Source organism: Hypoxylon trugodes (genome assembly GCF_022578975.1).
Source record: "Hypoxylon trugodes strain CBS 135444 unplaced genomic scaffold F4822scaffold_1, whole genome shotgun sequence".
NCBI classification, from domain to species: domain Eukaryota; kingdom Fungi; phylum Ascomycota; class Sordariomycetes; order Xylariales; family Hypoxylaceae; genus Hypoxylon; species Hypoxylon trugodes.
Genome location: NW_026250016.1, coordinates 977,617 through 1,000,251, shown reverse-complemented (window position 1 = coordinate 1,000,251; position 22,635 = coordinate 977,617). Strand labels below are relative to the sequence as shown.

Genomic DNA, 22,635 nt, shown 5'->3' with positions numbered 1-22,635 from the left:
TCTAGATTGTGTGTGTTTAGGTAGGTATTTTCCATAAATGGCAGCTTTTTTAATGCCAAGCTTGGCCCGGTCAAAATGATATCACCCTGCGGGCCGTGTGGATAGAATTATAATTACTGGGTTGGTACAACCACGCCTTTCCATATTGAGCTTTAAATTGGGATACGATCACCTGACTACCCGCGTCGTGGAGTTGTGGAAGTCGCGTCTCGTTCTATCCATTACTAATTAGTAGTCTTTCAATACAAGCGCGTTTCTCGCCCTTGTATACTATTGCAACTTCCTTATGTTAGAGTTTGGCAGGGTCTATTACTTTCTAACTTTGCCTTGTCGACCTAATATTTTTAATATTTTAGAAAAACACCTTCTTTCTAGCTTATCCTTTCTTCACCAATCAACACTGTTGTTTATCATTGAAAGAGCCCTTTTGCCTATAAAATTTGTTTCCATTACTCGATACACTTGACTTAATTCTCTCGCACAACCTTGAATGTTCCAATGCACTCATTATGAATGTAGATAACTTTGGGGAACCTCCCACCAAAAAGAGGAGATTTTCTGCAGACCCGGAAGGCGAAGAGAATTCCACTTCACATCGCGTACAAACAAAGTCGCCCCTCGCGGAAAAGACAGTCGACGATGTCACCAATCGCACAGCTACCACGAATACCTCTGGTGCCTTTCCTATAGGGTCTACCACCACATCAAACCAGGTTATGAACTTCGACGAGAACGCATTTCAAAGTATTGTGGGAGACAAGGTCGACTCGGAAGCTCTTGGCATCATTGGTGATAGCTGTGGAAATGACCTCGAAAGAGCTGTCAACATGTACTTTGACGGGACGTGGAAGAAGCTTCGTAAACCAATGTCCTCCAGTGTCACCAACACGCTTTTAACACCACGAAAATCTTCCACAAACAATGACTTCGAAGAACCTCATCCTTCGCCCGTGCGAACTCAAACGTCCCGATCCATGTCCAATAATAGTCGTTATATCGGTGCGTTTGGTGTGGAGGGTTGGGCTACACGAAGTGGTACGAAGCTTCTCAACCACGGTGATGTTGTTAAGATCGAACGGCAGAAGATTCAGCCCCCGGGCTCATCTTTAAAGCCTAAGGGTAGGGCAGGCGCACTTGTTCCGTCCCCACGAGCAAATTCGGCTGCGGCTCGACGAGTCGACGTTATTGTTCGTTTCACTGATGCTCGAGGCTCAGAAATTGGACGACTTGCCAAAGATACAGCGAATTGGGTATCCTCGCTTATGGACCAAAGAGTATGCAGATTTGAGGGTAGCTGTGTGTATGCACCAGAAAGATTAAGGACAAATGATACCGTGTTTCTGCAGTTACGGTGCTTTTTGATGAAATCTGCGTTCGAGAGTACAGGGTTTCAATTAGCAGACAATCGGTCGACTGGCCTCTATGAGGAAAAGGAAACTACCGAGGAGCGGGATCTCCGTCTACGACAAGTAGCTCTTGTGCGATTATTCCAAGAGATCAATCTCACGCCATCTAGGGGCAACGCAGCTACGACGAGGAATGCAAGACAGGATCTTCTTGATGCCGCCGAGACGGCCGACAAGAAGAGCAATGACACAGCTAAGCCCAATCCTCCAGGCTCTTCTCCGCCATCGGAGGACGCCGAAGACGGCCAAGAACTTGAACAAGACCAACTCGACGCTCTCTACCGAAAGGCTCAATCATTTGACTTTAATACTCCCGAAGCCGAACCAGCTGAAACTTTTAACATGACACTTCGTCCATACCAAAAACAATCGTTGCATTGGATGCTAGCAAAGGAGAAAGACCAAAGAAATGAGGCTCGCGAAGCCTCAATGCACCCTCTATGGGAAGAATACGCCTGGCCAACAAAGGATGTCGATGACCAAGAACTGCCTCAAGTTGACGGACAGCCTAATTTCTACGTAAATCCTTACTCCGGCGAGATGTCCTTGGACTTCCCCGTCCAAGAACAGCATTGCCTAGGTGGTGTCCTTGCTGATGAGATGGGTCTCGGTAAGACGATTCAGATGCTAAGTCTCATTCATTCGCATAAATCGGAGATATCCACGCGGAAAGCAGATACCTCTCTTAATTCGGTTAACAGTCTACGGAGAGTCTCATCTAAGTCTGGTGTACTTCCCGCACCAAAGACTACCCTTGTTATTGCCCCGATGTCGTTGCTCGCGCAATGGCAAAGCGAAGCTGAAAATGCATCTAAAAAAGGCACTTTGAAATCTATGGTTTATTACGGCAACGAAAAAATCGATAATCTTCAGGCACTATGTTGCGAGGCTAATTATTCCTCTGCCCCTGACGTCGTGATTACGAGTTATGGAGTAGTATTGTCTGAATTTACGCAGATTGCCTCGAAGACCGGAAATAGAGACCTACATAATGGTTTGTTTTCGTTAGACTTCTTTCGGGTTATCCTTGACGAAGCCCACACCATCAAGAATCGCCAATCAAAAACTGCGAAAGCTTGCTACGAGCTTTCCGCCACTCATCGTTGGGTTCTTACTGGAACTCCTATTGTAAACCGTTTGGAGGATCTTTTCAGTTTAGTCAGGTTCCTCAGAGTTGAACCGTGGAATAATTTTTCTTTTTGGAGGACTTTTATTACTGTTCCATTTGAATCTAAGGATTTCGTACGTGCACTCGATGTAGTGCAAACGGTACTGGAGCCCTTGGTGATGAGAAGAACTAAAGATATGAAGACTCCCGATGGACAACCGTAAGTCATGGACGCATACTCAAATTATAGGTGATTGATTTCTAACGTTGTTTAGTCTTGTCCCTCTACCTCCAAAATCGATGGAAATCGTGGAGGTGGATCTCTCCGAAGCCGAACGAAATGTCTACGACCACATATTCACTAGAGCCAAGCGCACATTCTCCGCCAATATAGAAAAGGGAACAGTTATGAAGGCATACACTACAATCTTTGCTCAGATCCTGCGTCTGCGTCAGTCGTGCTGTCACCCACTCTTAGTTAGGAACCAAGATATTATTACTGAGGAGGAGGTCGCTGGGGCGCAAGCCGACGCAGCTGCAGGCCTTAGTGATGACATGGACCTTCAATCTTTGATTGAAAGATTTACAGCCACTACTGGCGATGAGAAAGATGCGAATGCTTTCGGTGCTCATGTTCTTCAACAAATCCGAGACGAAGCGGTTAGCGAGTGTCCTATTTGCTCCGAGGAACCAATGATTGACCAGGCAGTGACTGGCTGTTGGCATTCTGCTTGCAAGAAATGCCTACTTGATTATATCAAGCATAGCACAGATCGCCACCAGGTTCCCAAGTGTTTCAATTGTCGCGAGCCTATAAACGGTCGCGATCTATTCGAGGTGGTTCGTCACGATGATGATGATCCAGAGACATTACAGCAGGCTTTACCAAAGATCAGTCTTCAGCGCTTAGGGTCCAATGAGTCGTCGTCTAAAGTTGTCGCATTAATGAGCCATCTGCGCCAACTCCGGAGGGAGCATCCTCGCATGAAATCGGTGGTTTTCAGCCAATTTACATCGTTCATGTCACTTATCGAATCTTCGCTTACAAGGGCAAATATGAGATTTCTCCGCCTTGACGGTTCGACTAACCAGAAAATGCGCGCCGCCATTCTCAACGAGTTTAGAGAATCTAACAAGTTCACTATCTTATTGATAAGCTTACGGGCTGGTGGTGTGGGATTGAACCTCACGCAAGCGAAACGTGTGTTCATGATGGATCCTTGGTGGAGCTTTGCAGTTGAGGCCCAGGCCATCGACCGTGTGCACCGCATGGGTCAAGAAGATGAGGTTAAGGTGTATCGATTCATTGTTAAGGAGAGCGTTGAGGAGCGGATGCTGAAAGTACAAGACAGGAAGAAGTTTATGTAAGCCACCCCCTTTTCCTACAAGTTACGGTCGCAAGTTTACTAATGGTCATGTTCTAGTGCTACATCATTAGGTATGATGAGTGACGAAGAGAAGAGACTCCAAAGGGTAGAAGATATAAAAGAACTGCTGAGCTAATCCGACCTTCCTACTAGGGCTAAAAATGGACGAATGGCATTGGTTTTATTGTACTATATAGATGTATATACCCGGTATACTATACCCTTGGGCAGGAACGGGGAAGGAAGTACATGGATATTAGGCAGCATCTCCGGTTATCGGGATTATCCATGGTTATGGGAAGGTCCTGCATTGGCTGATGGCCCAACAAACCTTCGGGAGACGCATGAAAGCATAGCGACATAAATCCAATGCACAATGCACAATATGAATATTCCAATCAAACCTTAAACTCGCTTCAATTATCCCCGTAGTTCAACCTAGATTTCCCCCTAACACTATTCAATCTGTTCTGTGGTCCACCGACAAGATTTTTGAGTCTGGCTCTCTTCATCTCCCACCTACCTACCTAGGTACTTAGGTAGGTAAAGTACTCAATCCAAATCCCTTGCATTCAAATCATCAAATAAAACTCGTTCACTAAAGGCTCGCAATCATATCCCATCCATCATAATTCATTATATCCCGATGCTCCCATATTGAGCTGGTTTGGGGGGCTTGTACCCCAAATATGCCTAGCCTAGTAGCTAAGAATGAAGTTCATAGCAAGCGATGCCCTATATCAGAAACATTCGTATCTGAGGTCTAAAAAAATATCTGTGCGCGTCCAGGTTGAAAAAGAGCGCAAGATGAAACTCACTTGATATTAAACTACGCGGGCCGGCGACCTAGGATCTACCGAACTGCTGTTATCATCGCTCACATCTCCAGGGGTGCTCTGGTCCAAGGACAATTTCTCATACTCGCGTACGAGGTACTCTAGCGTACGCTTCCGTGTATCCGGGTTGCCTTCGGGAAGCGTAACAGGCGCCACCCACTGCGCTTGTACGTATTGCGTCATGAGTGGCGGATCATCGTCGCCGCTCGCTGCGGATGTTGGCGACGATAAGATGTGCGTGCGCACCAGGTCCAAATCATTCGCCCGCATACGGTCGCGGATGAGTCGATATACGAGAACCGCTATGTGGTAGTTCCGCCCTTGTTCGTATAACCCCTTGGCACACAGGATGAGCGTTGAGCGGAGGGATTCCATATCTATAGGCCGTGGGTCCAACATCGAACCAGTTATGGTGTGGACGTCGCCACCGTCAATTTTGAGCAGGATGGTGTCGCCTAGGAACATAAGCCAGTGCATGAGCAGCGGGTCATAGGACTCGAAGCTGTGACGGAGGTAGTACAGCCGCAGAAGAGTCTCGAGACGCACTTCGGCGTGTGTTATGATGTTTTGCCACGTCAGGTCTAGAGGTGTCCCGGATTGGACGAGTAGGCGTACGAGCGAGATGATGTGCCCGTAGTATTCGATACTATGGGGGATTAGTCACGATTACACGAGGGTCCAGGGGCCACTTACTGAAGCTTGATATGGTCCGGAAGCACGATCTTCGTTGGCATGAGCGGCTCCGGGAGGTTCACGAACCAATTATCCAGTCTGGATTTACACTCGAGGATCTTCTCAGGTGTTACACGAGGAGGCCGATCTTCCTCGAACATCTCCGACCCCATATCATTCATCAGCTTTCGTATCTCGAAATTCGCCTTAATCAAGCAGCCGAGATTAACAGGATACAAGGTCTGGCTCATTGGATACCGAATCCATATCTCGCCGTAAAAGTGTGGGTCTTGTACCGGGTCCGGGAGTGGGAACGCTGGGGGATCCGGAATGTGAGGAGGCTTGCTAAAATAAAACCGTTGCCAACTATACTATCAATTAGCAAGGGGCAACATGAAGACAACAAAGGGGTCCACATACGCCTGCCAACAATAGAGCCCCCAAGCCGTAAGCGCTCGGGCTCTCTGCATTTTGACGTTGTTCGTACCCGCATTGGGACTGAAGATATCCAAGCTGACAGCCATGGCCATAGCTTGCAGGAGATAAGATGTGCCAACCTTATCTGTGGCAGTAGTCAGCGCCACGATTCCCATAATCACAGCCGCCTGGATTGTGGTCAAGCTGCATGTGCTCTTTCGGCTCTCAATATCCCAAAGCCTCTTCGCTTCGGCGCCAAATTGGTAACCGAGAGTCTGGGGAACCCAGAATTTGTTACGATCCGGTACTTCACGACACATATGCTACAAAAAGGGAGTGAGTCAGTGGATTAGTAGTTTTACGGTCGACCTACGCTAGACTTACACATGCGGCAGCAAGCACCGAGTTGACGAGCAGAGACGAACAGAAGCGTTTTCGTCCAGCAGCCATATCTTTGATGAAATAGTCCATATGGAAGACTGCGGTCCAAGGGTGCTGGTAGTAAAGGTACGAATTGAGGAGTCTCCTTAAAATATTCTCGTCCGATGTCACGGTGGTCCATTTCGAAACATTGATATTCGAGAAATTAGGCTCAATGATCTGGGCTGCATGATATGGTTTAAGATATCTATCATCGTTATATCCTTCTCGTTGCGATTCACTTTGGAAGCCGTGAGAAGGAGGAGCTCGGAATGTGGTCGCATAAACAAAAGAACGCAAATAGAGGTTATCTGGCAGCATAATGGAAGCGGGCATATCAGATATATAGGGGAATTCGTATCGACGCCGGGACTCGGGAGCCAAAGAGAGTTGGATGAGGAGGTCGCCATCTTTTGCGTGGCGTATTATAGAATCGACATTGTTACCAGTTCGTATTCTCCTCAGAATTTCCAAAGACTCGGTCTCGGATTTGGTCTTGAGCAAGTCGAACAATTCCTCGTACGGGGTAATCTGGTTCTGGGCCTCGCTATACTTCCGCTTTAGGGCCTGGGAATGGGTTTCGGCTGGGTCCGTAGCATATCGACAATCCGTTCCGTGCCTGACGCAGAGTGTGCACCTCGGTCGCTCGGCATTGCACTACAACGCAAGGAGGAAAATGATTAGTTCGTGATACGTTACACGACGAATTTGAACGAAATCATAAGAGGATATTTTTAAGGTATGCTTGAGAATCTCTTCCTTACTTTGGATTTTCTTTTCCGGCATGCTTCACAGGCAGCTTTTACCTGCCTCCTTCCCCTCGTTACATTGTCCCCGCCAGCACCTTGCCCCGAACTTCCTGACGGGGCGGGTGCAATTTGTACGAGACGACGCTTATTTCCGGGACCTGCGCTTGAACTCGAACTCGAAGTATGACCTGGGTGTTCCATGGCCGGAGCAGTACTACCCAGGAGGCGTGGTACAAATGACACCTGGGAGGTTATACGGCGAGCCGTAGAGGGTGTGGTGAAATGTCACACCCAGCTCAGCCCGAATCCAAGACATTACGCTACGTAGCCAGGTACCCAGTGTAGTGTGTGTAGGATGTAGGGTCCTATCTGCGGAGTTTTTTCCGTTCGTCTAGAGCTCGCGTATTCGCTGAGTACTCTGTCCTATGAAATTGCCAGGCTGGCTACCAGAACAGTACTTTCAGCTGCATGGTCTGTCAGTCTGCCTGCTTTGCCCTAGCCGGTTTGGGGCTAGACAACCGTTAGGGAATTCTCCACTAATAACCTTCTTCCATTAAGATGCCTTTGTGCGACGTGAGTTGGCAGGTAGTCTCGGGCTAGAGAGACTAGCTCGACGCTATTTCGACTCTTAGACGGTTGGCGTGATAGGTGCATGATGGTAAGGGACGAGGAGAGAAATCCCCGTTCTTGCTATTTCTATGATTGCGGGAATACCAGTATATAAGTCCGGTTATACAAATTTAAGTCATTAATTTGCTTTTTTTAGGGTTGTGGCTCTGATGAGATCATCCCTATTTTGCTTTTTTTCAGCTGCATACTCCGTATATTCTTGTTACTGTGGCTTACTAATTATGTCATATCCGGCGCCTATCTTCTTATCTTTCATCTGCCTCGGCAACTTCCATCGCCCTACGGGAAATAGGACATTTCTCCGTTCAAATCAAACAATTAGGATTATTCATTCGTGTAACTTGAGTTTATATATTTATTTGAACTGTTCTCATTGCTCACCATGCTCGCACTGCATGTATCAAGATTGACACCAGATTTCAGGGACATAAGAAGGTCCAAACCCTCTATGAGCAATTAACGATATCCTTATACTTGATTTCTTGTCAGCACTGTTGCCTTGTAATTAAGGCTCCCAGTTCAAGGATAATGCCTATGTTTAGGAAAGATTTGTCACACAAGGGAGGACTACAGCGTATCGACTGTGATATCCATTTAAAAATGCGAATAGACCTTGCCTGAAGACCAGCAACCCAGCTCTTATGCCGCCCCCAAAGATGTCCAGAACGCAGTTGGTAATCTTTCAAAGATCCCTTGCATATATACGTACCTCTTAAGTATCTAACATATCGAAGCATGTACCTCCTGTCCTCCAACAAAATGCCTACATACTGTGGCTGTGGGGGTAGGTTGGTGTAACAGGTCAAATCAAAATGGGCTTTCACCATTTAAACAATTTGAACGTTTAGCAACATTACGCCTAACCTTCATTTACCACCTACACGAAACATTCGTCTGAAGAAAAAATGAATCCTCTTTTATTCTTATCGTGGCAGCAGGTCGCTGTCACAGGGATCCTATACCTCGCAAGTATCATAGTTTACAGGTTATTCTTTCATCCTCTTGCTAAATTTCCCGGCCCCAAGCTGGCAGCGGCAACGCGATGGTACGACTGCTACTACGACGTCTTCCTTCCTGGACAATATACGTGGAAAATAGCCGAACTTCACAAGCGATACGGTAAGCATACCTTGGAGATACTTTGCTTCTGGTGATTCAAGACCAATTCGTGGCTTAGGACCTATCGTTCGAATTAGTCCGCACGAGCTCCACGTAAATGACCCCGAATTTTTCAAGGATTTATATTGCTACGACGGTCGTTGGAACAAATATAGCTGGTCTTATGATGCTTTTGGGGCGCCGTTTTCAACAATCTGCTGCGCGGACCATGATCTCCATAAGGAGCGACGTGCGCCTTTGGAACGCTACATGTCGAAAGCGAATGTGGAACGCAATCGGGACATCATACAGGGTTTAACATTCAAGCTATGCGACCGGATCGATGAGTTTCATAAGGATGCCAGGACTGTGAATCTCGGCAGCGCCCTCAGCGCCTTTGTCCGAGACGTAGCGACGGAGTGGCTTCTTGGCAAAAGCTTCAATAACCTCGACAAGGAGGACTTTAATAGTCAAATGACCGCCGTCTTCCAGGGTGGAGGACATGTATGGCGTATGACTAAACATTTCCGCTGGTTCGGACCACTTATGAAGTCAATCCCACCTTCTATCATTAAGAAGATAGGAGACAAAGGAGCAATCGACTTATTTAGCTTTCTCGACGTGCGTTACGATGCTGTTCTATCCTAGCTGTCGAATTGTTTTTGCTGACCTGGATACGTTGCAGGATATGTTAGTCGTGACTAAAGAGACACTATCCCTTTTCTCAACGCCAACATTCGACAAAAAGGCCGACGATGAGCGTTCTATCATCCAAGCTATTGTGCAGTCCAAACTTCCACCCAATGAGAAGAATCTCACGCGTGTTTTTGATGATGTGAGCACCGTTACTGGGGCCGCTTTCGAGACGACTGCTGCTGCCATACGTTTGATCCTATTTTACGTATACAGCAATCCTACACTTTTCGATAAACTACGAACGGAACTAGCTTCAGTGGCTTCCCAAGGCCCCAATGAATCGGTTTTCGAGTTGGCAAGCTTGGAACAATTACCATATCTCACAGCGGTGATTACAGAAGGACTAAGGCTCAGTTCTGGTGTCGCAACAAGACAGGCTCGCATTGCGCCTGATCGAGAACTGGTATACGATAAGTGGCGTATCCCTATGGGGACGCCTGTAGGTATGACGACGCTACTGATGCATATGAACGAAAAGCTGTATCCTGATCCGGAGCGCTTCGTGCCTGAGAGATGGATGGATCCGGAAATGAGGAGGAAGGCGGATAGAACGTTTGCGCCGTTTTCTAGAGGGACGCGGAATTGTCTTGGGATGCAGTAGGTACTTACTCTATCAATGTATTGTTTTTATCTCGCTTTGAAACGATGCCACTGATTAACATCTTCATAGTCTGGCATTCGCAGAAATGTATATGGTAACGGCCGCATTGGTTCACCGGTTCGAGTTCGGATTCGATGGTGCTAGCCCCGCACAGGTACTTGCTTACAGCGACGAGTTCATCATCGGTACAAAAGATAGGAGCGGACTCAAGGCGTATGTTACACGGCGTAACTAAGTGAGTTTACTAGGAAAAATAAGCACCTGGGTTATAATCGGGATCTATGTAAAGAAATGCGGGGCAAGCCACTTTGTCTTTTTGGTAGGGAGGGTCGAGTTTCAATCCTTTGTCTGAACTTCGCTCACGGTGGGTGGACTGAAGTTTTCTTAGCAATTGAATCGTGTAGGGAGTCTTTGTCTAGAAGCTTTGAAAATTTTCCGCCAAGGAGGTCCATCGTTTTGTAAACCTGATCGATGATAGGAGTAGATGGGCACCCTACGATATTGATAGCTGCCTAGGTAGGGTTAGTCAGTTGCCTCGACCGAGTCCGGTATGGGAAGTTTCCCGAATCGGGAGTTCAGCCCTCGGCAGCGGAGCAGAGATTGGTTGGGGAACCCCCGGTCCTTCGTGAACCCGATGAAACCCGTATTCGTCCAGATCGGCGTAGAAAGTTCGAATTGTAACCTGATGTTGGAGTGGCTATGTACCGGTGGTATCTGTTGGAGGCCGGTGACACTTGGCTAGCTGGTGTGTTTAGATTCTCCGGACGCCTCATCTTGGAGGCTGAGTGATCGTCGACGGGGCGAAGTCCCGATGAAAAACTCCCACATTTCAAGGTTATCAGTCTACACCGTGGGGGAGAATTCGGCCCTTTGTTATTGCGTTACCTTCGAGGCTATGCTGCGCCGATGACGACAGGCAACTGTTAGGCATCAGACCGCGACCTAGGCCACGATATTTCATTAATACGGACGCAAGTATGGCGTGCGTGGGGATGCGATATAGTCGTCTCCATTCAAGACCCTGTAAGTTTCCTCCAACCCCCCTCTTACTTGACCGCCCTACCTTAATATCTCTTTCCTACGAGGGAGATGGGTCACGCAGTCACAAAAGTAATGAGCCGCCAAGAGCCTCCAATCGACGTGGGGAATAAGCGGTTGTCCTCCTGCCTCTCTCGGCAATTGATAGGAAGAGCGGCAAAGGACCAACCTTATTAATCCATGGATATACTATACTATAGAACCAAATGGGACACGCCGATTGGTCGAATCAAAACATTGGCACGGGCTGGGCAAACAAAAGAGCTACCAAGAAGCGCGATGCTGTGAACGTCTATCAGATGGGTGGCCTATTTATCCGCCAAGGTCTGGGCGCAGAAAACATACCGGGGTAAGGACCAGATTTTGACTTATGCCGCGCTGCCTTACAAATTAAATCGCCCACCCACCTACCCATTTTGGTAGATTGGGATACTACGACAGTATCTACGCTCATGATGCCATACCCTCGTCGATATGCGATCGAACGCATTGGCGACAGCGGGTTCTAGAGCCGAGCCTTCCTATCACCCACGTTGAGTACTTAAGGGTTGGCCAGCGAAGCGAGCTTCAAACCTAGCTCCCCTCCCTCTATTCCCCCCAACGCCCGACAAAAAACATCGCGAGGTCTTGTAAGCGCAGAGTCAACGCGGGGACAAGACATCAAGCACGATGAAGTACTCCCTGAACGCAGTCGCCCTTGCGGCGCTCTCCAGCTTCGCGGTAGCCAAGGAAATAGCTCCCGATGAGACGCTGGCCGCGGAGGTTTTCGACAGCGGTGTCCGACATGAACATATCATGTCCACCAAGATGGTAAGATTTACTTGATATACCTTGAGTAATTGAACCATGCTGACAATCTACCATAGGCGTACTGGGACAGCCGAAGGGAACAAGGTCTCTTTGACTCCACCCAATACAAGAGCATGAATGCTTCTGTCGACAAAGTCGCTTGCGTGAACGGAATCGCTGAACTCGTGGCCGGCGACCCGCTCTACACATTCAAGTGCAGCAAGCTCGACCTATACGACTTCCAGTCACACGCCGACCTCGGTAGCAACGGCGGTGAGGGTGCCGGCTCATGGGGTTGGACCAGCCCGGAAGGCCGCGAGTTCGTCGCCATCGCGCAATCCGACGGTGCTGCTTTCGCCGAGATCAGCCCCGAAGGTAAACTGATCTACCTCGGCCGCCTGCCGCAATACCCGGACGCCGAACCATCGCTATGGCGTGAAATCAAGGGCTACAAGAGCTACATCGTCATCGGTAGCGAGGCCTACAACCACGGTATCCAGGTCTTCGACTTGGCTAAGTTGCTTACCGTCGACCCGGCTAGCCCCATAACCTTCAACAACGAGGACGACATTTCGTTCTTCAATGGACTTCCCGCTGGTCGCTCGCACACTGTTCAGACTAACGAGGAGGCCGGCTACGCCGTTGCCTCTGGTGCGCAGCCGCGTAACTCGTCTTGCGCTTCGGGTCTTATCTTCATCGACCTCTCCGACCTGTCGAACCTAACCTCGCCCGGTTGCGCCGCTGCTGACGGCTACGTACACGATGCGCAGTGCCTGATCTACCGAGGCCCCGACGAGAAGTACGTGGGTGAGGATATCTGCTACGGATACAACGAAGACACGTTGACGATCTACAACGTCACGGACAAGGCGAACGCGAGCATCATCTCGCGCATCTCGTATGAGGGTGCGAGTTACACGCACCAGGGTTGGGTTCTCGACACTCAATGGCAACAGTACCTCGTCCTCGATGATGAGTATGATGAGTACGACCACGCCGGCTTGGGCGAGCCGGGGTATCCGATTACGTATATCTGGGATATCTCGTCGCTAGAGGCGCCGAAGCAGACGGGTTACTATAGAGCCTCGCGCAAGGGTATCGACCATAACCAATTTGTCAACGGCGATTTCGCATACCAGAGCAATTACGGTGGCGGTCTGCACATTCTTGACATTTCGTCCATCCCGTCCGACCCCACTGGCAAGAGCGTTACTGAGGTCGCTTACTTCGATATTTACCCTGAGGATGATAACGAGGAGGGAGGCGGACAAGTGGAGTTTCAGGGCACTTGGTCGCACTACCCATACTTTAAGAGCGGGTACATTATGATCAACACGATTGAGCGTGGTGCGTACGTTGTTAAGTTGACTGAGTAGAAGCGTGTTTAACGTTAGATGGAATTGGAATCCGTCGGTGGACTGTTTATAAAGTCGGATATTTTAGCGAGTTAGATATGAATTTATGAAATATACAGCAAAGTTGTCTAACGTACACTTGTCCCCAGTAGTGACACCATATCACATAATTATGTAGGTAGGAACGTTACCCGTGTCTTTCTACTCATTGTAATACTTCCTGCGAATCTTGTTTCGACGACGGCTTGGCAGCGTTTGACTTGCTCTGCTTCGCTATCGATTGAAGCAGGTAATCGCCGCCGCGCCATGCCTTATATACACCATACAACCCTTGAAATGGTCGGGTATTCCGGAGAGCCTTCGGCATTCTCGAATTCTCCATGACCTTGCTCTTCGCGTTTTCATCGACCTTGACCTTGTCGTACACGCTTGGGAGATGGGATGCATGGTACTTGGTGCGAACGGCATCATACGCAGGCCGATTATAGGACTGCCAGAACTCCTCCTCGGTATAATAAGCTTGCGCATACAGCGTCTTCTTTCCTCCTAGCTCATGTACCTTATGCTCGATTTCACGGTTCAGGCGCACCAATTCCTTGTAATCGCTAGGTCCGGGTCCCCAAATTCCAAAGTTGAGCATGTATTCTGGAGTATTGGGGTCGGCGAAGTCTGCGTGTAGACCATGTGCCGAGTCGGGCGCGTCGCGGCGTACTCGGAGTGGACATAGCCAGATGGGGTAGATGTTCAGTGTCTGGTCTACCCACCGGCTAAATTCATCAACGGCGTCGTAGGGAACACCGACGTCTTGGATTATATAAGTATCCGAGAGTCGACTCTTGTGAAGCGCGTGGTACATTACGCGGGCGTGCATGTATGAGTCTGGCACATAACGCGTGATCCGATTAAAAGGCGTGAAGAAATACCTGTAGGCGTATCGAGCGACCCAAAATCCACCGCGATCCCATCGGAATAGGTAGTCGACTAATGGGACATAGTCGACAACTGGTTTCTTCGCCTTCGATGCTCTTTTCTGGACGTCGAGGTAGAACCAAGGATCTCGACGTCGCAGGTAGTGTCGCAGCTTGGAACCTGCGGGTACGGCGTCGACGAGACGACCGGAACAGACCACGACTGACTTGGGAGAAAACGCGATCGCATCGACATACTCTACAGCCGGGTTCCCAACCTCCTCCTTTATTTTCCCGCAAGCCTCTGCGACATTATCTGCGGGGTAATGCGTGAGTTCCATGACGGCTGTGGCGTCTCGAAGCTGAATCTCCAGCAGTGTAACAACGCCAATCGTTCCGAAACCCGATGCGGCGCCCCAAAAGAGATCATTTTTCTCTGTTTTAGAAGCTCTCGCGATTTCTCCATCTGGAAGAACAATTTCAATCCAATTGGCAGTTGAATCGAACGGTCCATGGCGACATGAACTACTCTCACCGGCTGAGCCGCTGAAGCCGCCGCCTACGGTGATGCCCGGGAATTCCATGACGACCAATGGTACTAGCCCGTTCTGCATGGCGGCGTCGAGGAGGACGTCCATTGGGACGTTGGGCTCGACCAACGCGGTTTTCTTCACATTGTCGATTGATAAAACGCGGTTGAGGCCGCTAGTGTCTACTGTGTTGTCGCGGTTCTTCTCTGAGGTACGCGTGCTATTTGTGGAACCATGGTAGACTCGGAATGGTTGGCGTTGCGCGTAGAATTGCCGCAATCGCTCAGAGATTGATGATACCGCGTTATGATGGGCTTCCATCTTCTCTACTGATGCGTTCGTTGAGCCGCATATAGTAACGCATCAGATGTTTATCACTGTTATTTTGGAATCCTAAATGGCGTGTTGTTTGTAAGATGTAAGCCATCTTATCTCGCAGGTGGCTGCAACTGGCGGCAGTTGGTAAGCACCCTATATTTTAGTAAAAAAAATACACCATGCAGTCTAGGTATATGTACAGGGAATACTCTTCATCTTTGTTAAGTCTCCTATAACTCAATTTGACTGAAAGCACCCAATAAACCGTTCTCTATTTTGTCAAAGATTTCCTAAAAAGGGACTGAAATGGCGTCCTAAGGTTGGTAGAAAAAATACGACGCAAAAGCCCTTGAGAACTCATGTAACCCGTTAGAATCGTCAGGTTGATATGCCTTAAGTGAACCCCGCAAGTGTTAAAAAAACGGGACATATAAGGAGTGTACCAAAGGCTATAAATGGCCATAGATTGCTGATAGCACTAAAAACCGCGGCAGTGGCGGCTAGAGATTTCGGTGAAACCGAAAAAGTACCTTTGGTCGTATTAGCCAACGCATTCAAACCATAAGTATGCTGATAAATATCAAACAAAGAGAATAATATATTGACTGAACCTTTGTGGGACTTAGGGGTTGGGTGTCAATATACGTACCTAATTTCTGTGCAATATTGGCTATAATACAGGCACTGGCGGCGTCTAAACCAACAGCAACGCCAGTGACGATGAGGAAGAGGATAACCCAGGTGACTATATAATATCTTAAGGCCTTGAGGTGTACAACGGAATGTCTTTGTTTCAGTAGACACCCGATGAAGACACGAGCCCACATTAGTTGAAGTGCTGGCATGAGGCTGGAAAAAGACAACGTCATAATCGCCAAAGTTGACTTAACCATGAACGAAGCACGAGCTATATAGTAGTTAGCGGATATAAGACTAGCGGGTGGGAAATTGGCTGATGGATACCTTGTTTAGCTACGCCCGGGATAGTGTTCCTTGCCAGTACAAAACAGCACAAGTACCTCAGAGCACCACATAGGTACCAGAGTACGATGAAAAATAACCGTCGACACCACGATTGCTTAAATGACTCGTTATATCGCTTCCCCGAAATAAATTTCCAGATAACTCGAGGATACTTCGTAATGCTACTAGGTATCCGAGGCTCTGGGAAGGTGGAGTACCTGGAAACCAACCATATACCTACTGGGACTTGGAGCAAGAGGAAGGCCGTCGAGACGAGCCCTATTAAGAGGCCGAGTCTTGGGGTGTTTAAGCTCCTTGATTTCCACGATTCATCTAAAAGTATAGGCTCGAATTGGTTGAAAGTACACCCGGCTGCGTATCCCGCCAAGCAGCCTGAGCACAACATTGATGGAACCATTATCGCCAACGTAATTTTTGTACCTCTTGAGAGTGCACATTGGACAAAAGTTTTGAACTCCGCTAATAATTCGTTCGCAAAGCTCTGAAATCTGGTTCGTGTTATTTGTGGTTGTGTTAGCTCTGGCACGCTGTGGGAATTCTGTAAAATCGTAGTTGCCGTGGTCGGAAGAATTCCTTGGGACGGCCATGCTGCGCTGATTCGGAAAGCCTGGTCGTACGTACGGGATAGCTCGGGATTATTTACTCTGTGGTAATGAGCAAGTCGTGAATAAACGACGTCTGGATTTGGAAGAGTTGGTCTCGTTTTGAATCTACCATTTTGAATATCATCAAACTGAGTACAGAGTGGGATCAAGTAGCCGAAGCCAGGAGAGATCGCTATGATTGAACCAAATATAGTGCCGTCACGGCGGTCAAAGACCCAGGATCCTGAATCTCCCACCTGCAAATCTGCCACGCATTAGCACTAACGCACCAGAATGTCTAAGTATGTCTGCAGACGATTAACCTCAACCCACGGCAACATACTTTTCGAATCCTCAAGGTTCGCGATCCAAACTTCCAAAGCGGTTTCGTGCCCTGGAATCGCGAAAAACGATGGACTCGGTAGCAAATTTCCTTTTAGTAAACCACTCCTTCCAGATTTTACATATACATCCGCTTCTACGAGACATGATGAATACTTTAAAGCATATCGGGGGTTCGGCTTGGCCGATTCATGGTTATTTTCTTTCGCCGTTATATTGGGCCCAATTAATATATTGGGGAATTGGTATTGTTCCTTCACCGGGATTAAATGCCACTCAACGCCACTCAACGTAGGTGCCGAAGTCTTGATATCGCACCATGAGGTCTGAGGACCTGAAGGGCCCACTTGCTCTTCTTGTGACGGCGATTTCTCGGAATATCGTAGCTTCAAGTAATGAGCTGTCAGCCAATGTAGAAATTCCTATAGCAATTTTTGACTGACCTGTTTAGTAGTGTTGAAATGAACCTTATTATTTTCGGAGTTACTGTAATCTATCCTGGCTGTCTCAGCATTTGAGCCATCTCGTATTATAATCGCGGAGTCTACGTCATCGTCAAAATCAACATCACTGAGGGTTTCCGTATGCAAAGTGTCTAGAATAAGCGAGTCATGATCTGTGTCTGAGGGTTTCCCTGGCTTGTGTGAGGTTGTGATTGCGAAGTACCTCCCATCAATTTCAACTAGACCCCCAATAGTTGATAACCAGCTTAGTTGGGGCTCAATAATTTGCAACTGGGCACCACAGAGCGTCTGTATTTTCGAATTTATGTTAGCCCGGTAGTAGCCATCCTCTGATGAAGATGAAGCCGCGGCCGGGGTTATGGTAATCTGATTAAAGCAGAGTCTCCAGGGAGAGTACCGCTGCCGGTTTTTCTTCGTAGACAGGACTGCGTGGACTTCTGAAACATCTGCATCACTGAGAGAACCGTGTATACATATATATGTACGGGCTGTACCCGGCGGGAGAACGTGTCTAGACGCGTGGCGAGTGTTGATGGATACTAGGGTAACAGCAAATAATGGCAATTGCCTCTTGAATAATGCGTGTTGGTTCTTCGAAGGAGTGAGAAAGTTCATGAATTCACGAAGTCGCTCCTTCTCATCCGAGTTTGCTTCTATTTTCTCGGCTGTGAATGTATCCGATGTCGCAAATGTCAATTTCCTTGCTCTCTCTAATTTACTCAAAGGGACTTGTACCGAAGACAGGGCATTACTCCTTGGTTTCCCTTTATTTCTGTGATTTTCCTGTTCCTGGCCGTTTCTATGTTGTGTTCCATCGATGGGCTCCGCTGTGTTTTCAACTTGCGTTGAGTTACTCGTTGGGTTTTCTGGATTCTCTCGCCTTTGGTTATCAGACGCCAAGTTGGACTCGGGCAAGCTTTTGGTTGCTGATAGCGAGGGATATTTGATCCCATCATGGGCAACATCTGAGTTGTTGGGGATACGGGGAACTGCTTGTCGCCGCCCAATCTGTCCCTGATTGGCGCTTTTAGCGGCAGACCGTCTGGCATCAATCACTGCCCCGTCTGGGCTTCCGGCTAATGGAGCGACGTTTTCCTTGACTTGAGTAGAATATCTTGATTGGTAGTTTGGTGAGTTAAGTGAGATGTCTTGGGGTCTTCGAAAAACCCGCGTGCTGGGGGTTTTCTGTATGAGGGTTGCTAAAGCTGCTAGACCCGAATGTCGAGGTACGTCGCTTTTAATAATTTCCCAATCGGAGTCGGTATTATCAGGGTTCGAATCCGACCTCTGTCCAGTGTCAGCACGTGGTTCACATTGAATAAGTCATATTAAACAATAAAACAGGGTATAATTACCTCATCCATAACTAGAGCATTAGCTTCCATTCTAATGCCTGGTCTTTGTCTAGTATGCGTTTTTAAGTCTTTTTCAGACCTAAGAAGTTGGCACTTGCGTTCGAGATACTAAATCTCGGAATATTGATGAATATACACTTTGGGTTGCGCTGGGTATCTAAGGAGGTTGGGGGCTGGAAAAAAATTCACCGCAAGTTTTATTGCAGCGTGGCAATGCAGCAACACAGTCATCTCATTGGCAGCTAGGTGAGGGGAAAAACTAGGTATACAAAGGCTCGGCTCGCCGAGTCTACCACGGTGGGCGATAGTGGCAACCAATACTTGGACTTTGCGGAATATGATGCTATGGCGGAACACAATTTGGAGATGGGGACGTTTGTTCGTTTCTCAGATACGGATTTTCGACTCCTAGTAACAGCAATGTGGACCCACTACTCAATCGACTCCGTTCAAGGTGAAGTAGGGGCTTCTCTACCCTACTACTTCAGATACGCCAATAGCGAAGTGACCCGTGTGGTCGTCCAGTCCTCAATACACGATACGGCTGTTCCAAAGACGATATCGGACCTCACTGAGATTATACAATTGCTCAAATCGAAGGTTGCAACTCCTAAAATGGATCTCGCATATGACGAGACTTCAAGGTTGCCACCTGATCAAGCATTGCTGGACCTTGTAGTGAGGCTAATGTTCGCAACGGCTTGCGTTACTCCGGGGACGATTGGGGGGCCAATATTCAAGCCAGCATGGAAAGCTTCGGAGACGATAACCCAGTATATCGACCGTGTCTATCCGCTATCGTCTGATATCCCCCATGATATAAGACCTATCAGAATGGATAAGCTGCGGATGAGTTATCTAGAAGCATATGCGAACGTCCATATTCAATGGACGGACCATCTAAGTGACCATCTAGTTTTGCTCAAGGGTATTGCCCAGAAAACATTGTATATTTACGCCCACCCGTGGTTCTTGCGCGCTTCTCTTCGGAATCTGGGGGCGATTGATTTTAGTCTCGCTTGCTCTACTGCGGACTCTACCATGGTGTAGGTTGGCCATTCCTAGGTAGAATTGAATATACTTTTGCTTATTTATTGCATAGGGGATGCCTTCCGCCGCGACTGATAAGAGAGACTCTAAGAACGTTCGATGTTTTATTTCCTGCAGCAGGTGACCCGCATTCTTTGTCTATCCTGATAAGGGAGGTGGACGGGCACTCTCTTGATCCGTATCTTCTCAGGTCAATTCAAGGGGATTTGGAAGAACACGAACACCCGAGAGATGCCTTAGAGCCCGAAGATGCCCGGGCCTTGTACCAGAAATATCCATACTGGGCTGATAGGCTATATGATCTATGGAGAGAAGCAGATGATCCAATGCCAGTGACTAATCTTGAAAGGTGGTCGGAGAGTCGGAGAAATCCACGATTCACCTATTGGTGCGCTGTGGTTTCAATCGGAGTTGCCATTGTATTTGGGCTCGTGGCAAATATTTTGGGAGCGATGCAACTATGGATATCATATTGTGACTGGAAGAACAACTCGTCGTTGCCCGTATGTGACTCTGGACAGTAGAATTGAGACAAGAGCGAATGATAGTGAAAAGCGGCGCCAGTGCTGATCGGCCCTCGTATAAGGTAGGATATTTGGAAGGCATAGAATGCTGTGTTTTAGCGGTATTTACCGAAATATAGCATCCATAATTAACGCAAATTACGGCATTGTACACCCTCAAATTACAGCGCATCACTCCCGGTAATCGTAAAGAACGAGTGCGGAGTAATGCGCCGAGTGAATGGCAAAATACTCCCAGGGGGTCCCCCCTCCGAAATATAGCGCCTGCCGGGCGAATATTGAATCCTACAGTGCAACAAGCCCGCCACGAGGTCATGCTCAAGTCCGACATCTCATCGAATTTAATAAGAGATGGTGAAACAGCTTTTAATCCGGTGATTGCGAGCATACGGGAATTTTTCGAAAATCTCTTTACGTTCCGTTCTAACCACCGTTTCCTACTGGGCATGAACTAAGAAACTCCGACCCCGCATTCTGTTGCGTATAATTGTCTGGGGTTGAGTTCGGCGCTTCATGAGCTATTCCCACGCTGGTTCCTAGGCTAAGTTCGTCAACAGGCCATTGTATGTGAACCCTATCAGATTCCTCAAGATGATTGTAAACGCCATGCAGAATATGGGTCGGCCACCCTTGAGTGAACCAAAAAGATTCCATCTCCCTGAACAGAACAGCAAAGTGAGCGAATATGATAAGCGCAACCCGTTCTTTCTTCTGGAGCCGGGCAGCAAGATCATCGCTTATAAGATAAAGCCATCTGAATATCAATACCGAAAAGTGAGCATTTTCGCATTGCGGGTTGCGAAGTCCGGCGTACACACTATCGAATGTGTCTTTAAGGAGCTCAAAAGCGTCCATGTAGGTTGAGACGGCGGTATAATTCGCGGTCGTTGTGTAGAGTATGTAGTTTCGCAGCGTGCGGAAAGGCTCTGTGTATGCGGGGTGATATCTCAATTTGAACTCTGGGGAAGAGTCATTCGCGGTAGTGCCCTCGTCGGTAGCGGATGGGAAGCTATATGGAATACCTGATTCCATAATGCTACGCACACCCTTAAGAAACGTGAACCACTTTGCTTCCGTGCCTCTATCATTAAAGGCGAGATATTCGCCAGTCTGTGGTCCGAACGCAAGATCGCAGAACGAGGCAAACATTGCTGAAATATACACCGCTGAACTGTTTCCAGAATGAAGATTACGCAATGCGTCAGTGGTACCTGACAAGCCTATCGTGTGATGGCGGCCGGCTTCTGCGATTAAATGATCCCTCCGATTGGGATGCTGCTGCGCGAGGTGTAGAGCTGAGAAGGCGAGAATGAGATGTAGAGCGAAAGGATGAGCAAATCCTATCTTTGGCATGTGAATCTGCCATAACCTTTTACCTTCGCTAGAATCGCCGACGCCGATATCAGAGTCGGTAGAAAAGTGATGGAGAAACTCCATATCCTCGTAAGATAAAATCGCACTTGGAATTTGACAGGCAGAGGCTTGGCTTTGAGGGCTAGCTTGACTGCCGGGAGTCATGAGCTCACTGCGGAGCGAACCTGATCTGACACCGGGACTTCTATGGAATTGGTCTGCCGAATTACCTGCGTCTGGTGTTGGAGAATGAACTAAATCGCAGTCTAGTTGCCGCCTGACGCAATTTGAGCACGTCGGTTGCACTTCGTCGCATTTCTTCCTGGCCTTTTTGCAATTGGAACAGCCTCGACGCGATTTTCGATGTGATCGTCTGTGAAGTTTCACTGTCCGGCCTCCATTCGCATTTGGCGCCGACGAATCGGCATCAGAGCCATCACTCTGTGATCTACCTCCCCTTATGATCATCACTTCTCAGGTATATCGTATGAAGTTAATGTAAGCGAAAACTGATATGAGTTATAGACATGTTGATGTTTTTAGGAGATGAATAATGAGCAAAGATTTGTGGTTTTAGCGGACCCGCCGCGTCTTTCTGGGGGCTTCGCCTCTAAATGGCGACTAAATGGGGCGAAGCAAACTAGCACTTAGGTACCCGGATAGGTACCTAACCGCCCACATGCCCCTGAGTTGATACCACAGTCTCGTTCATTTACCACCCTGCGATGCTACTACTTAGAGCAAACCCGACCGAATGAGAAGGTTGGAAAACTTTCGCATCATAACACCTCAGAAGACCTTAGGTTGATATGAGCATTCGTGCCATTTCAGCACGTTAATGCTTGATAAAATATCCTAGGGAGAAACTCTAGAGATTGATATTATATGGCTTCCGAATAGATTGTTCATTGATGAGATGGATAGAGTTCCGAAGTTGTTTGGGGGAAGATTCTTTTTGCCTAGGTACCTAGGTAGGAGCATGGTTATAGGAAGGGACATTATGTGCATTATGTAAGCGAGCTTCAGTAGATAATTCTAATT

General features: G+C 47.9%; 9 protein-coding genes across 9 annotated transcripts; 4 read left to right on the top strand and 5 right to left on the bottom strand.

Moving 5' to 3' along the window:
* The first annotated feature begins 201 nt into the window (after positions 1–201).
* F4822DRAFT_9769 (DNA repair protein rad-5) lies at positions 202–4,361 on the top strand. The gene is made up of 3 exons (XM_051464259.1): positions 202–2,734; positions 2,790–3,878; positions 3,939–4,361. The coding sequence occupies exons 1-3, from the start codon at positions 510–512 to the stop codon at positions 4,015–4,017; spliced, it is 3,393 nt and encodes a 1,130-aa protein (XP_051319146.1). The 5' UTR covers positions 202–509; the 3' UTR covers positions 4,018–4,361.
* Positions 4,362–4,433: 72 nt separating this feature from the next.
* On the bottom strand, positions 4,434–7,297 carry F4822DRAFT_9754 (uncharacterized protein). Its single transcript, XM_051464252.1, has 6 exons — positions 6,991–7,297; positions 6,191–6,883; positions 5,810–6,129; positions 5,411–5,755; positions 4,700–5,363; positions 4,434–4,616 (listed from the first exon to the last, which is right to left on the bottom strand). Exons 1-5 carry the CDS (start codon positions 7,174–7,176, stop codon positions 4,706–4,708), a joined length of 2,202 nt encoding a protein of 733 aa, XP_051319145.1. The 5' UTR covers positions 7,177–7,297; the 3' UTR covers positions 4,434–4,616; positions 4,700–4,705.
* Positions 7,298–8,263: 966 nt separating this feature from the next.
* On the top strand, positions 8,264–10,405 carry F4822DRAFT_9633 (cytochrome P450). The gene is made up of 4 exons (XM_051464230.1): positions 8,264–8,724; positions 8,783–9,324; positions 9,389–9,996; positions 10,070–10,405. Exons 1-4 carry the CDS (start codon positions 8,511–8,513, stop codon positions 10,233–10,235), a joined length of 1,530 nt encoding a protein of 509 aa, XP_051319144.1. The 5' UTR covers positions 8,264–8,510; the 3' UTR covers positions 10,236–10,405.
* Positions 10,406–11,618: 1,213 nt separating this feature from the next.
* On the top strand, positions 11,619–13,323 carry F4822DRAFT_9609 (uncharacterized protein). Its single transcript, XM_051464221.1, has 3 exons — positions 11,619–11,848; positions 11,905–13,263; positions 13,320–13,323. Exons 1-2 carry the CDS (start codon positions 11,708–11,710, stop codon positions 13,201–13,203), a joined length of 1,440 nt encoding a protein of 479 aa, XP_051319143.1. The 5' UTR covers positions 11,619–11,707; the 3' UTR covers positions 13,204–13,263; positions 13,320–13,323.
* On the bottom strand, positions 13,296–15,532 carry F4822DRAFT_9589 (FAD-binding domain-containing protein). The gene has a single exon (XM_051464218.1). The coding sequence runs from the start codon at positions 14,939–14,941 to the stop codon at positions 13,388–13,390; it is 1,554 nt and encodes a 517-aa protein (XP_051319142.1). The 5' UTR covers positions 14,942–15,532; the 3' UTR covers positions 13,296–13,387.
* Positions 15,034–16,553, bottom strand: F4822DRAFT_9594 (uncharacterized protein). The gene is made up of 3 exons (XM_051464219.1): positions 15,902–16,553; positions 15,588–15,845; positions 15,034–15,468 (listed from the first exon to the last, which is right to left on the bottom strand). The coding sequence occupies exons 1-3, from the start codon at positions 16,317–16,319 to the stop codon at positions 15,332–15,334; spliced, it is 813 nt and encodes a 270-aa protein (XP_051319141.1). The 5' UTR covers positions 16,320–16,553; the 3' UTR covers positions 15,034–15,331.
* Positions 16,554–18,854, bottom strand: F4822DRAFT_9683 (uncharacterized protein). The gene is made up of 3 exons (XM_051464239.1): positions 18,668–18,854; positions 17,292–18,599; positions 16,554–17,234 (listed from the first exon to the last, which is right to left on the bottom strand). Exons 1-3 carry the CDS (start codon positions 18,695–18,697, stop codon positions 16,788–16,790), a joined length of 1,785 nt encoding a protein of 594 aa, XP_051319140.1. The 5' UTR covers positions 18,698–18,854; the 3' UTR covers positions 16,554–16,787.
* Positions 18,855–18,896: 42 nt separating this feature from the next.
* F4822DRAFT_9613 (uncharacterized protein) lies at positions 18,897–20,453 on the top strand. The gene is made up of 2 exons (XM_051464224.1): positions 18,897–19,713; positions 19,770–20,453. Exons 1-2 carry the CDS (start codon positions 19,013–19,015, stop codon positions 20,239–20,241), a joined length of 1,173 nt encoding a protein of 390 aa, XP_051319139.1. The 5' UTR covers positions 18,897–19,012; the 3' UTR covers positions 20,242–20,453.
* Positions 20,191–22,635, bottom strand: F4822DRAFT_9558 (uncharacterized protein). Its single transcript, XM_051464214.1, has one exon. The coding sequence runs from the start codon at positions 22,060–22,062 to the stop codon at positions 20,665–20,667; it is 1,398 nt and encodes a 465-aa protein (XP_051319138.1). The 5' UTR covers positions 22,063–22,635; the 3' UTR covers positions 20,191–20,664.

Coding starts and splice junctions, on each gene's coding strand:
- F4822DRAFT_9769 (XM_051464259.1), top strand. CDS start 510: ATGAATGTAGATAACTTTGGGGAACCTCCCACCAAAAAGAGGAGATTT. Junction 2,735..2,789: donor AAGACTCCCGATGGACAACC/GTAAGTCATGGA, acceptor AACGTTGTTTAG/TCTTGTCCCTCTACCTCCAA. Junction 3,879..3,938: donor CAAGACAGGAAGAAGTTTAT/GTAAGCCACCCC, acceptor GTCATGTTCTAG/TGCTACATCATTAGGTATGA.
- F4822DRAFT_9754 (XM_051464252.1), bottom strand. CDS start 7,176: ATGGAACACCCAGGTCATACTTCGAGTTCGAGTTCAAGCGCAGGTCCC. Junction 6,884..6,990: donor GCCGGAAAAGAAAATCCAAA/GTAAGGAAGAGA, acceptor CTTGCGTTGTAG/TGCAATGCCGAGCGACCGAG. Junction 6,130..6,190: donor CGGTGCTTGCTGCCGCATGT/GTAAGTCTAGCG, acceptor CCCTTTTTGTAG/CATATGTGTCGTGAAGTACC.
- F4822DRAFT_9633 (XM_051464230.1), top strand. CDS start 8,511: ATGAATCCTCTTTTATTCTTATCGTGGCAGCAGGTCGCTGTCACAGGG. Junction 9,325..9,388: donor ACTTATTTAGCTTTCTCGAC/GTGCGTTACGAT, acceptor GATACGTTGCAG/GATATGTTAGTCGTGACTAA. Junction 9,997..10,069: donor CGGAATTGTCTTGGGATGCA/GTAGGTACTTAC, acceptor ACATCTTCATAG/TCTGGCATTCGCAGAAATGT.
- F4822DRAFT_9609 (XM_051464221.1), top strand. CDS start 11,708: ATGAAGTACTCCCTGAACGCAGTCGCCCTTGCGGCGCTCTCCAGCTTC. Junction 11,849..11,904: donor ATATCATGTCCACCAAGATG/GTAAGATTTACT, acceptor AATCTACCATAG/GCGTACTGGGACAGCCGAAG.
- F4822DRAFT_9589 (XM_051464218.1), bottom strand. CDS start 14,941: ATGGAAGCCCATCATAACGCGGTATCATCAATCTCTGAGCGATTGCGG.
- F4822DRAFT_9594 (XM_051464219.1), bottom strand. CDS start 16,319: ATGGTTCCATCAATGTTGTGCTCAGGCTGCTTGGCGGGATACGCAGCC. Junction 15,846..15,901: donor CCCGGGCGTAGCTAAACAAG/GTATCCATCAGC, acceptor ACTACTATATAG/CTCGTGCTTCGTTCATGGTT. Junction 15,469..15,587: donor CAATATTGCACAGAAATTAG/GTACGTATATTG, acceptor ATACGACCAAAG/GTACTTTTTCGGTTTCACCG.
- F4822DRAFT_9683 (XM_051464239.1), bottom strand. CDS start 18,697: ATGGAAGCTAATGCTCTAGTTATGGATGAG. Junction 18,600..18,667: donor ATGCTCTAGTTATGGATGAG/GTAATTATACCC, acceptor GACACTGGACAG/AGGTCGGATTCGAACCCTGA. Junction 17,235..17,291: donor ATTTCAACACTACTAAACAG/GTCAGTCAAAAA, acceptor CATTACTTGAAG/CTACGATATTCCGAGAAATC.
- F4822DRAFT_9613 (XM_051464224.1), top strand. CDS start 19,013: ATGGCGGAACACAATTTGGAGATGGGGACGTTTGTTCGTTTCTCAGAT. Junction 19,714..19,769: donor ACTGCGGACTCTACCATGGT/GTAGGTTGGCCA, acceptor TTTATTGCATAG/GGGATGCCTTCCGCCGCGAC.
- F4822DRAFT_9558 (XM_051464214.1), bottom strand. CDS start 22,062: ATGATCATAAGGGGAGGTAGATCACAGAGTGATGGCTCTGATGCCGAT.